General features: G+C 48.6%; 1 protein-coding gene across 1 annotated transcript; it reads right to left on the bottom strand.

Annotated features, from left to right (window-relative positions):
* Positions 1-1289: 1289 nt before the first annotated feature.
* On the bottom strand, positions 1290-12684 carry LOC105701848. Its single transcript, XM_012428971.2, has 3 exons — positions 12433-12684; positions 3826-4209; positions 1290-2749 (listed from the first exon to the last, which is right to left on the bottom strand). The coding sequence occupies exons 1-3, from the start codon at positions 12465-12467 to the stop codon at positions 2458-2460; spliced, it is 711 nt and encodes a 236-aa protein (XP_012284394.1). The 5' UTR covers positions 12468-12684; the 3' UTR covers positions 1290-2457.
* Positions 12685-12820: the final 136 nt, after the last annotated feature.

Genomic DNA, 12820 nt, shown 5'->3' with positions numbered 1-12820 from the left:
TCATATATAAATATACATCGAGTCTAAGATTACCAGCAAGTAATAAAAAATAAATAATCGTAACGTTCTAGCGGGCTTACGTATGTACAGAACGTTCGACCCTGACGCATACCGCGTCGACGTCGGCCCTGAAGAGTGTTCGAGGGATAAATGTCGATTTTCACAGATCCGTTTCGTATCAGTACTGCGCATTGATGGACATGAACGAGTACACGAAAGGGTCACTCTACACATATAAACGAGCACCGGGTTATTCCTCAAGGCCTCCACTGTTACCGTGAATGACCGAAATTGGAGAATGTCGACTTTCACCGGTGAATGTCAACAGACACCAAATACGTCGGTGAAAGATCGAATATTTCATTACATTGCTGTACATTCGGACCCTCTCCAGTGTGTGTCGACAATCACACACCGGTGAATGTCAACATTTACCGGTGTAAGTCAGAAATAAGGGTATTTAGGAAATATTTCGGACATACACTAAGCGACTATGTGAATGTTGACATTCACCGGTGAAACTCGACATTCTCAAGATTTCGGTGTTTCACTGTAACGTATACATAGAATGACCCTTTCTATGAACTTTAGTATATCAATGGACCAACTTAGATCGCCCTGTCGAGCCCGGCTATCGATGAGCAACGGCGATATGTAAGAGAGCTCCTTCTAGAAGCGAGATTTCGGCCACTGGGATATCGATGTCGAAAGAATCGCCTTTAAAATTCGTATTAAAAGAAGATAAAGAAATTTCGAGTGCTCTTGCTCCTCGATAGCCGGCCTCTCCGGGGCGCCATTGCGTAAACGACCTCGGATGGTGAAACGCGACGGACCCCCCGCGAGTCTTCATGTGCGGAAAACAAAAACACGTCCTATCGCTTGCAAAATTGCGATCCGGACCCGCGGGGTGTCTTTGTGTCGGGCTTTTAAGGCCAATGTCACAACGCGCGTCTTTCGACAAACCCTGGCCGACCTAATCTGTGCCCATAATTATGAAAGTGGTCTAAGTCATATATTTTTTGTTTTTACATTGAAATTTACATTGAGTTAATTTCATTGAAAATTACATTGAATTAATTTCATTGAAAATTACATTGAATTAATTTCATTGAAAATTACATTGAATTAATTTCACTGAAAATTACATTGAATTAATTTCATTGAAAATTACATTGAATTAATTTCATTGAAAATTACATTGAATTAATGTCATTGAAAATTACATTGAATTAATTTCGTTTGAAATAATATGGCGTGAAATAACTGATAAACTCATTTTTTTTTTTAAATTTTGACTTGGACCACTTTCATAATTATGGGCACATTTAACCTCGAGGACCCGCTCCAGAAACCGATGCTCTGAACGCCACATTCGATAGCCACCGACATTGTTAACCGCGTCGGTCCAATATCGATGGCTGTTGAATTTAACATACAAAATCTAGAGCCTGGCCGAGCGTCGACGGCGCCTCAAATGCAAACGCGGAAAGCGCTCCGCTCGGGAACCCCTTAAGGCGGGACGAAAGCGGCTTCGGAGTTCCTCTCGCGAAGCTTCTCCAAACCGAATTAACCGAATCCTCTGAGACTTTATACCTAGAACTTGAAGACCCTATCGTAGGTCTCCACGCCCGTGGAACTCCATTTCTTACAAGCTTGCTCTATAAATTCCACGGGCATCAGACTAGCCTTAAAGCATTTCTAAGTTCGATACCTCCGGTTTACAGAAAACTCGCGAAAGGTCCCCATCGCCTGCTCTCCCGCCCCCTTAAGGTGACACAAAAATTGTCATTCTCTATACACATCAAAACGTGAAAATATAAAACTGTTAATTAAACAGGGTGCACCGAGTAACTTGAAACTCGTACCACGTGATTGGTGAGGTTCCGACGAGGGTCTCGAAAACTGGGAAATCACATTACTTCTTATAAACAAAGATTTCATATCTCGATTCTTAGACGCAAGAAATATTCCTCCGAAAATTGAAATCTCCCGAGGATCAGGAACACGTTCGTTAGGACCTACACGATCACGCGTCAGAGTTACAAATTATTCGGTGCGCCGAATTTGGAGAAGTGTTACATTTAGACATTTTGGGGTATATATACACGAGACGTTAACAACACCTTAAGGGTCGGTTCACCCCGCTTATATTATCCAACGCGCGTTAATTCTCGCGACGTCCTACATCTACATAACAAGACCTAACGCGCGTTTACGACCTCTCTGTTCGAACACGGCCAAGGTAAGGGCCACGGGTCCCGTTCTCGGTCGCCATCCCCAGGTTCCCCTCCTCTCGAGGAAGATCGCCCCGTCCCGCGAGCGTTCCTCCGGAATTCTTCCCCTCGGAGGCGACGCCGGCCTGGGGAGGGTGCCCGAGGAGAGTCCCTGGATCCAGGTAGAGGGTGCCTCCGGGAACGAGACGGTGGCCAGAGGACGGGCCTCGTCCTGGGGGGCCGATCAGACCTGGCCCCCCACGTCGGCCTGGTAACGCATGGTCAGGTAAGCCGCAGCGTCCGTCATCTGCGTGATGCTGCGGTGCAGGCCCCGCAGGTGACGTCGAAAGTTCTCCGCGGCCAGGTGCGCCCCTGCCGAGGGGGTGTCCTCGTTCTCCAGGCCGGAGTCGTTCTCCAGGCCGATGTCGGAGTCGGAGTCAGAGGCGCTGGACCCGGAGCTGCTCGCGCTGATGCTGTTCGCGCTCGTGATCGAGGACGCGCTTTGCACGCTCTGCATGGACGCCGTGCTGGGACATCTGGGGTTAAAAGATACACATCATTTTTTTTTTCCCCGGGTCGTATTTACCAGGACAACGTGCAATAAGGACGATTAAATCCTCTACGAATTTATAAGAATTTCTGAAAGCTTAAGGTGAAGTGAAACACCCTTCAAATCAGTCGATTCGAATACAACACTTTTTTTAAAGGGTATCAGACCAAACTGTCCGAAACTTTGACACATCACTCCTGATCATCTAAGAATTGTCCTGACACATTAAAAATTTGGATTTTACAAATCAATTTTTTAACTCAGCCCAGACCAGAACCAAAATGGCGTCGCGCTCTCATATTTCGATCGATATACAATTATCGAAGGCTCTGATATGAGAAACGAAAGGGTCAGGACAATTTTACGAGAATTTAGAACACTCTGGTAATCGATAAACTCGCATTTGAACGGGATAAAGGCAAAAAAAGTGTTGTATGCGCTTCTTTGCTAAAACGATGGTAATACGAGGTCTCGGAGTGAAAATTTAATTGACCTGGAAATATACAGATGGCGCAGGGTGTTCCCTCTGCAGTCAATTAGGGCCCCAGAAAGCTTGAATCCAGAGGATTTCTGGAGTTTTACTTCGATTTCTTTATATTTATTGTACGAAAACGACAGGTGTAGTATGCCATTTGGTACAATATTCAATGTAATTCGACACAGCTGTCAATATGAAAACTAACGTCAGCAACGTAGGTATTTAGAAAAATCTTCTTTATCGACGTCGATCAAGTTCCTCGACGTGTTTCACTTCACCTTAAATCCTCTACGAATTTATAAGAATTTCTGAAAGCTTAAGGCCACACAAAAGGGTCCCTTATAATATATATCTAAACGTCAAAATATTGATGAAAATTTTCTCCAATCCGAGTGCGCCGTATAATTTGAAACTTCAACGGAAGTCCTGTAACGAAGGTCTTGAAAAAATCGCGAGAGCTCATTTTTTAAAAGAAATGCCTTTCAATTTTGGGGAGTTTCGTGCCAAATTCCATACACATGTTACATGTTACTCGAACACGGACTGTAGAGAACTTTTGGTGTCCATAGAAAATAAAATGTTACCTGGCGTGGCCAAGTCGAACACCTGTCTGGGTGGCGCCCTTCCTGCGCATCTCGTCCCTGTACTGTTGCTCCTCCTCCTCCTCCTCGTCCTGCGACTCGTCCGATTTCTGGGACCAAAGAAGCTCGACCTTCACCTTGTTCACCATGTCGTAGAGGCGGTACAGGTCAGTGTTGACCAGGGAGCTGCGGATCGAGGCGCCGCGCTTCCCCTTTGCGCCGACCGTGTCTCTCGAGTCGCCCACCGCCAGGTCCAGGAGTCGGCTCGGCACTAAAATCGTCTCCTCCATCTCGTTCACCGTCCGCACGAACTTCTCCATGGTGTTCAAGATCGACGCGTTGCTGAACTCCGACTCCTCGTGCCGGGCGATCCGCCGCAGGCTCGTCCTGGAATAAGGATAAAAAAATTAGTACACGTGATTAGGTTATGTAGACGCATTTGTTAACGCAAGGTCGCGAGGGAATTATTATCGACTTGGTCGACATATACGTTAATATCGACATTTTATGGTTAATAAATATATAGGAAAGAGGTCAATGTATGAACAAAATGTGCAAAAAAAATGAAAAAAAAAAATGAGTACATCAGGTCTGAATGAGACTTGGAAAAAAAAAACGATTATTTAATTACGATATTTTCTTTAAGAGGCGCGCGCTCGTAAGTGAATCCTTCCTATGTGTATTAAAATGAACAAAATGTGCAAAAAAAAAATGAGTACAAGTCTAAATAAGACTTGAGAAAAAAAACGGTTATTTAATTACGATATTTTCTTTAAGAGGCGCGCGCTCGTAAGTGAATCCTTCCTATGTGTATTAAAATGAACAAAATGAGCAAAAAAAAATGAGTACATCAAGTCTGAATGAGACTTGGAAAAAAAAAAACGGTTATTTAATTACGATATTTTCTTTAAGAGGCGCGCGCTCGTAAGTGAAGCCTTCCTATGCGTATTAAAATGACTCAATGAAAACGATCGCGAGTAATGACGCTCGTTTCCGCACCGTAATACCGTCTCGTCTTGTTTTCGTCTCGTCGCGGCTTTTTACCTTCCACGCGAGTCGGTCACCGCATACTTTTCCGAGGAGGAAACCTAACCTGTCCACACTGACCGGATTATTGACGCACGCGGGAAATCAATGCCAATGATCGGATGGGAAGAGGTGGGAAGGTTCCAGAAAAACCGTCATCGTCGTTGGAGGTAATCGAGAGGAATGACTCGGCACCGTCTTCGTCCTCTGTCCGTGTGAAATTCAGAGCGGAGTTAATTTTAATCCGCCCACGGGAAAGCGGGAGGTTAAAATTAGACGCCGAGGTTTACGCGAGGGCTCTTCATCGAGCGGCCCCGAGCGGGGTGTCAGGGCGCGAAGAAAGAGGCGCCTCTTTCTAACCTCGACCTCCTCCCGAGGGCCTTTCAGGCCGGCCGGGTTTGCTCCATTACCTCGGCTCGCGTTTAGCCTCTCTCTTTTCCCGACAAAGCTCGAGTTTCATCGAGATTTCTCAACGAGGAGACGCGCCATGTTCGAAATTCTCGCGACTGGTCGCCGAGGGCTGTGATTGGTCCGCGCTGACGCGCCGAGGGCCGTGATTGGTCCGCGCGGCCGAGTCCGCCCGAGCTCCCCCGAGTCCGCCCGATCCCCTCGCGGATGTTTGCAAACACGATGACTCGCAAGTCGCGACTCGCTTCCAAAGTCCGGCGGGTTATATCGAAGGTCCGGTTCCTCAACTCTTTTTTTTTTTCTTTCCCAGTCGCGACTCCTGCCCTCTCGTTGACCCTGGATATGCGGAATCGCGCAGCCGGTCGTCGGGCGCCGAGTCATTTCTCTCGAGGCGGAAAAGTCCGGTCAAAAGCAGCCCCGGTGGTCCGGCCCGAGATAGGTCTCCGATAACAAAAGGGGGAGATCTACATGGCGGAAACGTACCGCCGGGGCTGTTATTTATAGCGAGTCTCTATCTTTCCGAGCTTCGAGATAATCGCGTAGACTCTCATCCGTGCACCTTCGACTCCCTCAATTTCCCATCCGTCGTTTTTGTCACCGTCTGGACGATAGCACCCCTCTCCCCTCGGGACGTGCGCGCGGGTTGCCCCTCGCCGGCGAACTAACCGGGAGAGGGGCGGGGCCGTCGGGCCCGAGTGGCCCGAGTCACGTGACGCGGCGTGATCGCCGCGTGCGCGCGCCGTGCGCCCGCATGGCTCACCTCATCTCCCGGTACTCCGGAATCGCCCGTGTCAACGCTCGGCGCTCAGTCCGCCCCCGTCGGCCCGACGAACCGGATCGGGCCGGATGTCGGGCCCACGGTCCGAAGTGCACAACGCCGACCGGAATCAGACCACGTGTCACGCTTATCGCGCTATACATTAAATGCGTGCCTCGCAAAGGCCAAAACGAATCCGCCGTTTTTCTGAGGCCAAAGGATGAGACACCGCGGTTTATCGCCAGGTCGCCGAGAACAATGGCCAAAAGGAAAATGGAACGCTTCCAATCGAGCCTTCTAACTTTTCGGTCACTTTGACCCACGCCATTTTAAAAGTCTGCAGTCTATATACATGTGATCTAGCACTTCACTGTATTCTCGTGTAGATACAATTAATAACTGTAGAATAAAAAAAATAAAGTCGAATGACCCAAATTCCGTTTAAAGGTTAAGCACGGCTGGGGGGGGGGGTTCGATTTTAATGTTACTTTCACCGGGGAGACACTTTCTGCGCAACAAAGTCAAGTAATAATGATTAATATAAGAAGTCAACATGAAAAAAATCGTGTATAATAATAATAGGTATAAAAAAATCGACACGAAAATTCATGCACACTTGGAGCTCGACACAGAGAAGTGGGACGTATTTCATTTCTGGTTTACAACGTACCGCCAATAAAGACGTCCATGCAAATTGGTTCTTAACCGGCTTTGTTTTCGCGTGACCTCATCCTCGCGTTTTTTGTTTTTCGGTCGCTCGCGTCATCTCGCAAAAATTCCTGATTCTTCGAAGAGAGCACGTCGCCAAACATTGTCTAGCTTGAAAAGAAAAAAATGAACGAAAAAGAGGGGGCGAGAGCAAACCTCGCGAAAGTACTTCTCTACCGTGCAAAAAAGGCGGCCGATAATATCGAGCTTCGCGGAAATCCGCGGCAAAGAGGAGAGGCACTTGGACTTTGGTTCTAACGCCTTCTTTGAGCTCCACGGAAGGCGACGTAAATGCGAATTCCTGAGAGCACTCGCCTCACCTCGAAGTTTTTTTCGTTTTTTTTTTGTTTTTTTAAGGCAAGACCGCGGGGCACACGTCAACGTGTAAACACTTTGATTCTTTTTTCTTTTTTACTGCCGGTTTTAAACTCTCCACGCGGGCCTTATGTAGCTCCTTAGACGTTAAAAAGGAGTCGCCAAGGGAAGGTTACCGCTTCGTCGAGTATAATGCTCTTTTCTCTTTCCAAAGGTGTCGAGCCGTCCCGCTGAACGTCCTTCTCGAGTTTTGTTTTATAAAAAAAAAAAATATATCGACGCATTTTGATTTTCGAGGCTGTGCCACTTCGACGCGGCAACATCATAACCTAAAAACTGATCGCAAGGCGGAGATTTGAGGCGGGATTTTTTAAGACCGTCGGACACCGACGCGGCACTATTATAACCTAAAAACTTATCGTAAGACGGGGATGAACATCGTATGTCCGAGATGACGCCTAGAAAGGGTTTTTACCGTTATCGATCGTCGGAGGACAGTCGAGATGTTTCTGGAAGGCCTAAAGCGACGCTCGTTAATCGCGTTTAAACCGCGAGTCGCGAGGTTGCCCGGAAGCCGACACTCCCGCGACCTGGCGGGATTGTTTGCAAACAGCTGGCGATTATCTCGATGTCCACTTGGTTAGTAATCGATCCTCGGCCGACAGGATCGACCCGTCGATCGATCGGCATGGCGGTCACGGCGCGAAGAAAAAACTTAGAGACCCCATACTCGAGTCACGAGCCGCTAATGGGAAAACGGGACGCGCGTGCGCGACAAGGTCGCTCCAAGATGGCGGCGGTTGCGCAACGCGCTGCACCGGCGAGCGGTTGACGAAACTGCACTCCGGATTTCGAATCGCCCCGAGGTCGCGGGAGGTTAATCGCGGCCGAGAGATAGACGGCCGACCGAAAAACTTCCATGTTTATCCCCGGGACTTATCGCCCCGTGACTAGGCCATCGGTTTATCGGCATCCATCAAACGTCCCGTGTCAACATAATAATTAATACCGGCAAATTGCCTCCACTTTTCGTGCAATCGACCACTGACAAAAATCGAAACCCCACGGTTTCGATCGCGAATCGATCGATCCTTCACGGTTCGTAACTCGTAACGGTCGGCGCGCGAAATTTGAATCAAGAGATTCCGAGAATAAGAGGACTCGTAACGGTCGGCGCGCGAAATTTGAAATTGAAAAAAAAAAATTCCTTACCAAGGTTCTCAAAGGTGAAACTTCGTGAATCGACGGTTATTGTTATTGTATTTATCTCGAGGGATATGTATTTCGGCGTACCGGAGAAATTGCGCTATTTTTATCGGCGTTACCTCTTCCTTATCGCTTTCGATGATTAGCCCAATTATCGTCGGGAAGATCCCAGTCGCTCTAATTGACAGATAACGACGAGACACGCGTCCCCGTCGATAGACCGCGATCCGCGGGCCCGCGAGCACGCCAAGGTCGTCCTTTTATCAAAAAATTCGGATTATCACCGTCCCCGACTATGCTGCATTCGCCGTTCCGGAGATCAAGGTCGGCGCGTGGACGCCGCTAATCGCGCCATCTTTTTCCCCCCTTCCTTTTGTTTTTCCCCGATTTTTTTTCTTAACTCGCTACCCGCCCGAGATTACCATAATCACTAAGAAGCGCGCCGATAGAAGCGCCGCGCGGTCTCGCGCGCGGCGAAAGCCCATGACGCGCGAGTACGCAAGGCGTGCCACTGGCCATTCTGACGGACCAATCACGGCGCACCAACCCGCCGCCATGTTTGTTAACCGACCAATGGGAACGCAGCGCCGCGTTCCAAATAAATTCCAGCCATAAAATGAAGAAAAGGTTGCACTGAGAAAAAAGAAACATTAAAAAAAAATGAGGCAAATTTAAGGTACGGAACGAAGGAGAGAAAAAAAAAAAGGATTTCTCCACGAGAGCACTTGTCTCCCTTGCATCGCGAACTATGAATAGGAGAGAACGCCTAGACCATTCTTGCAGCATTATCGATCGATTCGAGCATGAGCTATGAACTACTTGTTAGGACCATCGCGACCTAATTGCCCCCGGTTTATTCGAGTCGTTAAGAGTCCCAATCATCGAATTAACTCGAATGGCTTAACAGCCAGGCCTCGTGACGTTCGATATTTAGTCCTTGTTCTACACGGTCGCACGGATAATTCCGAATCTATTTGCCGTTTCTCGTAAAAATTAAAACTACCGATAGTTACAATAAAAAATAAAAAGAACAGATTAACTCCTTGTTCCCAGTTCCACGTTCTGTTAACGACCGCCATTTCGTCTCTATAAACCCTGGGCGTATCCTATTCCGTGGCGCCTTGCGGAATTCGGCACGGGTTCGCCACGTGGAAGGATAAAAAGAGAGATAAAAAAAAGTATATATAACCTCGAGGCCGCGCAAGTCCGGAAGCTGGCCTGGCCTATGAAGCGACGTCGGCGTCTAACGGGATATCTCGAGACATCATCCGATCGGTTTCTTTGACGACTCCCATGGCCTATTTCATGGCCGAGAGGGGCAAGAAAGGAAAAAAAAAAAGGAGAGCCACCTGTGAGACGGAAAAGTGGCTCACGTCTACCTCTTACGGTCGACTTCCGACAAAGAGGCCGCGAATTAAGGTCCAGGGGGGAAGCGGCCGAACCGGCGCGGAGGTCACGCGGAATCGGAGTTAGGTATACTCGTCATGCAATATACGTGACTTTATACCTGTATACTGCAAAGTACAATCAGGATTTTGTAGAGTTCAACCTAGATGCCGTGTATCATAAATGTGTATCATAAATCTTCTACGATAAACTGCTATACATAATATACGTCAAAAACGTCAAAAAAAAACCGTGAAATTACCCAACCCGTTTTTTTCCTGCGGAAAAGCACCCTAACCTCCGATCGACCCAGATCCGCATCTCACGCGCGGGCCTGTGTCGCCCGCTCGACTGGAAACTGCGCCGTGGCCGCTGATTGGTCGGCCGCCGATCGGTCGGTCACGTGACAGCGTGCGCGCGCACCGGCTCGACCGGAGAGACGGAGAAAGCGAGAGTTGCGCGCGCGTCGGAAGTATGCGGGGGGGTCACGTGTGCGGATGACCGAGAGAAAACGGGACACAGGTGCGCTCCATGGGAAATGCTCCGCGGGATCCATCGGAAACAGCGAAACGGCGCGATCTAGACGCGCCCGTACCCAAACGTGAGATATATGTATACACGACCATGGAGACAGCAGAGATGAAAGAGAGGAAACAAAGGGTTTGTACTCTAGTATTTCCTCTCATTACGCGACAAAGAAAGGATGGTCTTGTTCGCTCTCTTTCCTTTTCACGGCTTTTACGGCCTGGAATTATATCCAATAAAAAAAAGAATCTACGAAAAAATTCCCTACCACATACAAATCTACGACAAGAAATGAAAAATCCAGGAATTCATGAAAAAAAAAAAATTCCATGGATAAAATGAATTGTTATCTCTCGTCACTGAATATCCCAATTATTTTGGAATTTTCTCTTAGAGTAGGGAGAGGGAAATCTGACTAGATCTCTCCTCATCAATTAAGAGCACCCGGTAGAAGTAGTGCGCGCTTATTTCGGCGGCCGCTTAGAAAGCGTGCGGACCTACCCGAACCTCTTCGTCGAGCGCGTTCGATTTCTTCTCTCCTTTACCCTCAGCACCGACCCCGTTTTCCCCGGACGGCGAAGACGTATCCCCCGATTCGGCTAATTTTTCCACGGATTTACATTGGGAAACCGACGAATCCCCGGTTTCGAGTAAATATACGACACACCTTGGCAATGTTTACGCGGCCGAGGAATTTCCGAGGCGCGACTCTCGACGAAATATCTCGCACGATTTCCGGCTTCGACGAACCGTCTATTAATTTCCCCGAACCTCATGGATAATTTCTATCAGCGACAAATTTTCCTCCGAGATATTTCCAGGCTCGTGTTACGAAAGTGTCTTCCATACATACCAAAGCGTGGATATATATTTATAAAACTTTTCCCGAAATCTAATACCAGATTATGGAACTCCAAACGACGGTCACGAAGCTCTGCATTTCCCCGTGAAATATTTTTTATCTTTTCCAGAAAAGAGGCGTTCGAGATGGGCATCTGGCAATTAATTCCCAGGGAGGTTAACATTAAAGTACATTCCCCTTTAAAAAATCCCCCATTTTCAAATATCGCGGGGAAATCGGAGAATGCAGTTACGCATCTCGCGTAGTTTGCGCAGTTTTTTCGGTGCATTTTCTTCGGCCGAGGGGTCGCATTTGCAGGTTATGTCATGCGTCGGAATAACTGTAGAGTAGTCAGAGGCCTTTCCAAGTAACGCGGTGCGAAATCCTATTACGTGTCGACTCTATCTCGGCAGTCGCCTCATCTGGTTGACGTAAGGCATAGAACGTTCGGGGGAACCGAGGTGATCGACTCCAATGTAATTTCTTCCCCCATTACGACTCGCCGAGGTCCCGCGGTCTTCGCGTTAACGTGCGTCGATTTTCCGGAGACAGAAATCGTCGAGCGATTTGTCACCTCGTTCCAAGAGACGATCCCAAAACGTGAATCGACGATAAGCCGTATACCCGTTTCGTATCTAGGCCAGGGTCCCTTGAAACGTCGCGTTTCCCATCGACCGAAGTGTTCCTCTAATTATCTACATTTTTGACTTAGTAAAATGTTAACTCATACGCTGATACATTTCATAATGGAATTTACATACCGCGGTTTTACTCGTTAAAACACGTCTGTTTACAGTATAAAAAGTAAGGTTTAAGTAGGAGGCTCTAAAAATGAAGTTCATGTCAACGCACTTCGACCGGTACTCAACATTTTTTAAGGGATTCTTGAAGGGGCCTGAAAAAACCTCGCAGTCTATTTCTCATTACTTGTAATCGCGCGTGTTTATTGTTTATATATCCGTAAACAAAGTCGTAATTCCCGGGTTAACGTTAATTGCAAGTGATACACGGCTTCGAGTAGGAGTCTTCTTTTTTTCATTACACAACCTGGCAACGAGAGGGAGCGAGAGAGAGAGAGAGCCAATTATGCGGGCGCGCGGGAGAGCGAGAAGGAGAGCCGACATCCCACGCCCAGTCGCAGGGAGCCGCGTTCGGGAGGACTCGGAGGTACTCGGCGGTACTCGGGATTAGCGTACCCAGGCGGCCGAGTCAACGCTCCTACGCCTACCAATGGGGGAAAAGGGTCCAAGGGAAAGTCCGAGTACCGGGAGGTGCCCGCCGTGAGAACGCGGCCATTACGCGCGGCAGGAGAAACGCTTCCTACGACTCGGTTGTCCGAAACATCGCCAGACGATTCCTCCCAGGTTGGGACGTTTAATGACTAACGACCATTTCCCATCATAGGAAGAGTAGGAGAAACGCCAGGGTCGAGACTAACCTGCTACTGTCCACATCTAGATCTCCGTAATTCATGGCTGCGGACACACTCCCGAGGTCGAAGGAACGAGATTCGGGCGTTTCGGTCCACTCTGCTCGACGAAGACAGGAGAAGACTCGCAGATCGAGGCTCGGATTTCGCTAGAACGAGCGAAGTCACGGGCGGGTACGACAACGGACCTGGGCCTAGCGCGAGCGACACGGACACACGACTACCTCAACCGTGGAAAGGTGCCGCGCCACTGCTCGGCTGACTTATATCAACGCGCCGCGCTGTCCGCGGGGTGGGGGGCGTGCGCGCGCCGCGCCGCCTCGCGGCGCGTGCGCGAACCGGCGGCGCCAGGAAAAACTCTATCTGGCCGTCGCGCCGACCGTCGAACTCCCCTGGT

The sequence above is a fragment of the Orussus abietinus genome, unplaced genomic scaffold (genome assembly GCF_000612105.2).
Source record: "Orussus abietinus isolate OABI.00-Male unplaced genomic scaffold, Oabi_2.0 scaffold29, whole genome shotgun sequence".
Classification (NCBI taxonomy): Eukaryota; Metazoa; Arthropoda; class Insecta; order Hymenoptera; family Orussidae; genus Orussus; species Orussus abietinus.
Note: the sequence above shows the minus strand (reverse complement) of the source record. Positions and strands in the feature narration are given on the sequence as shown.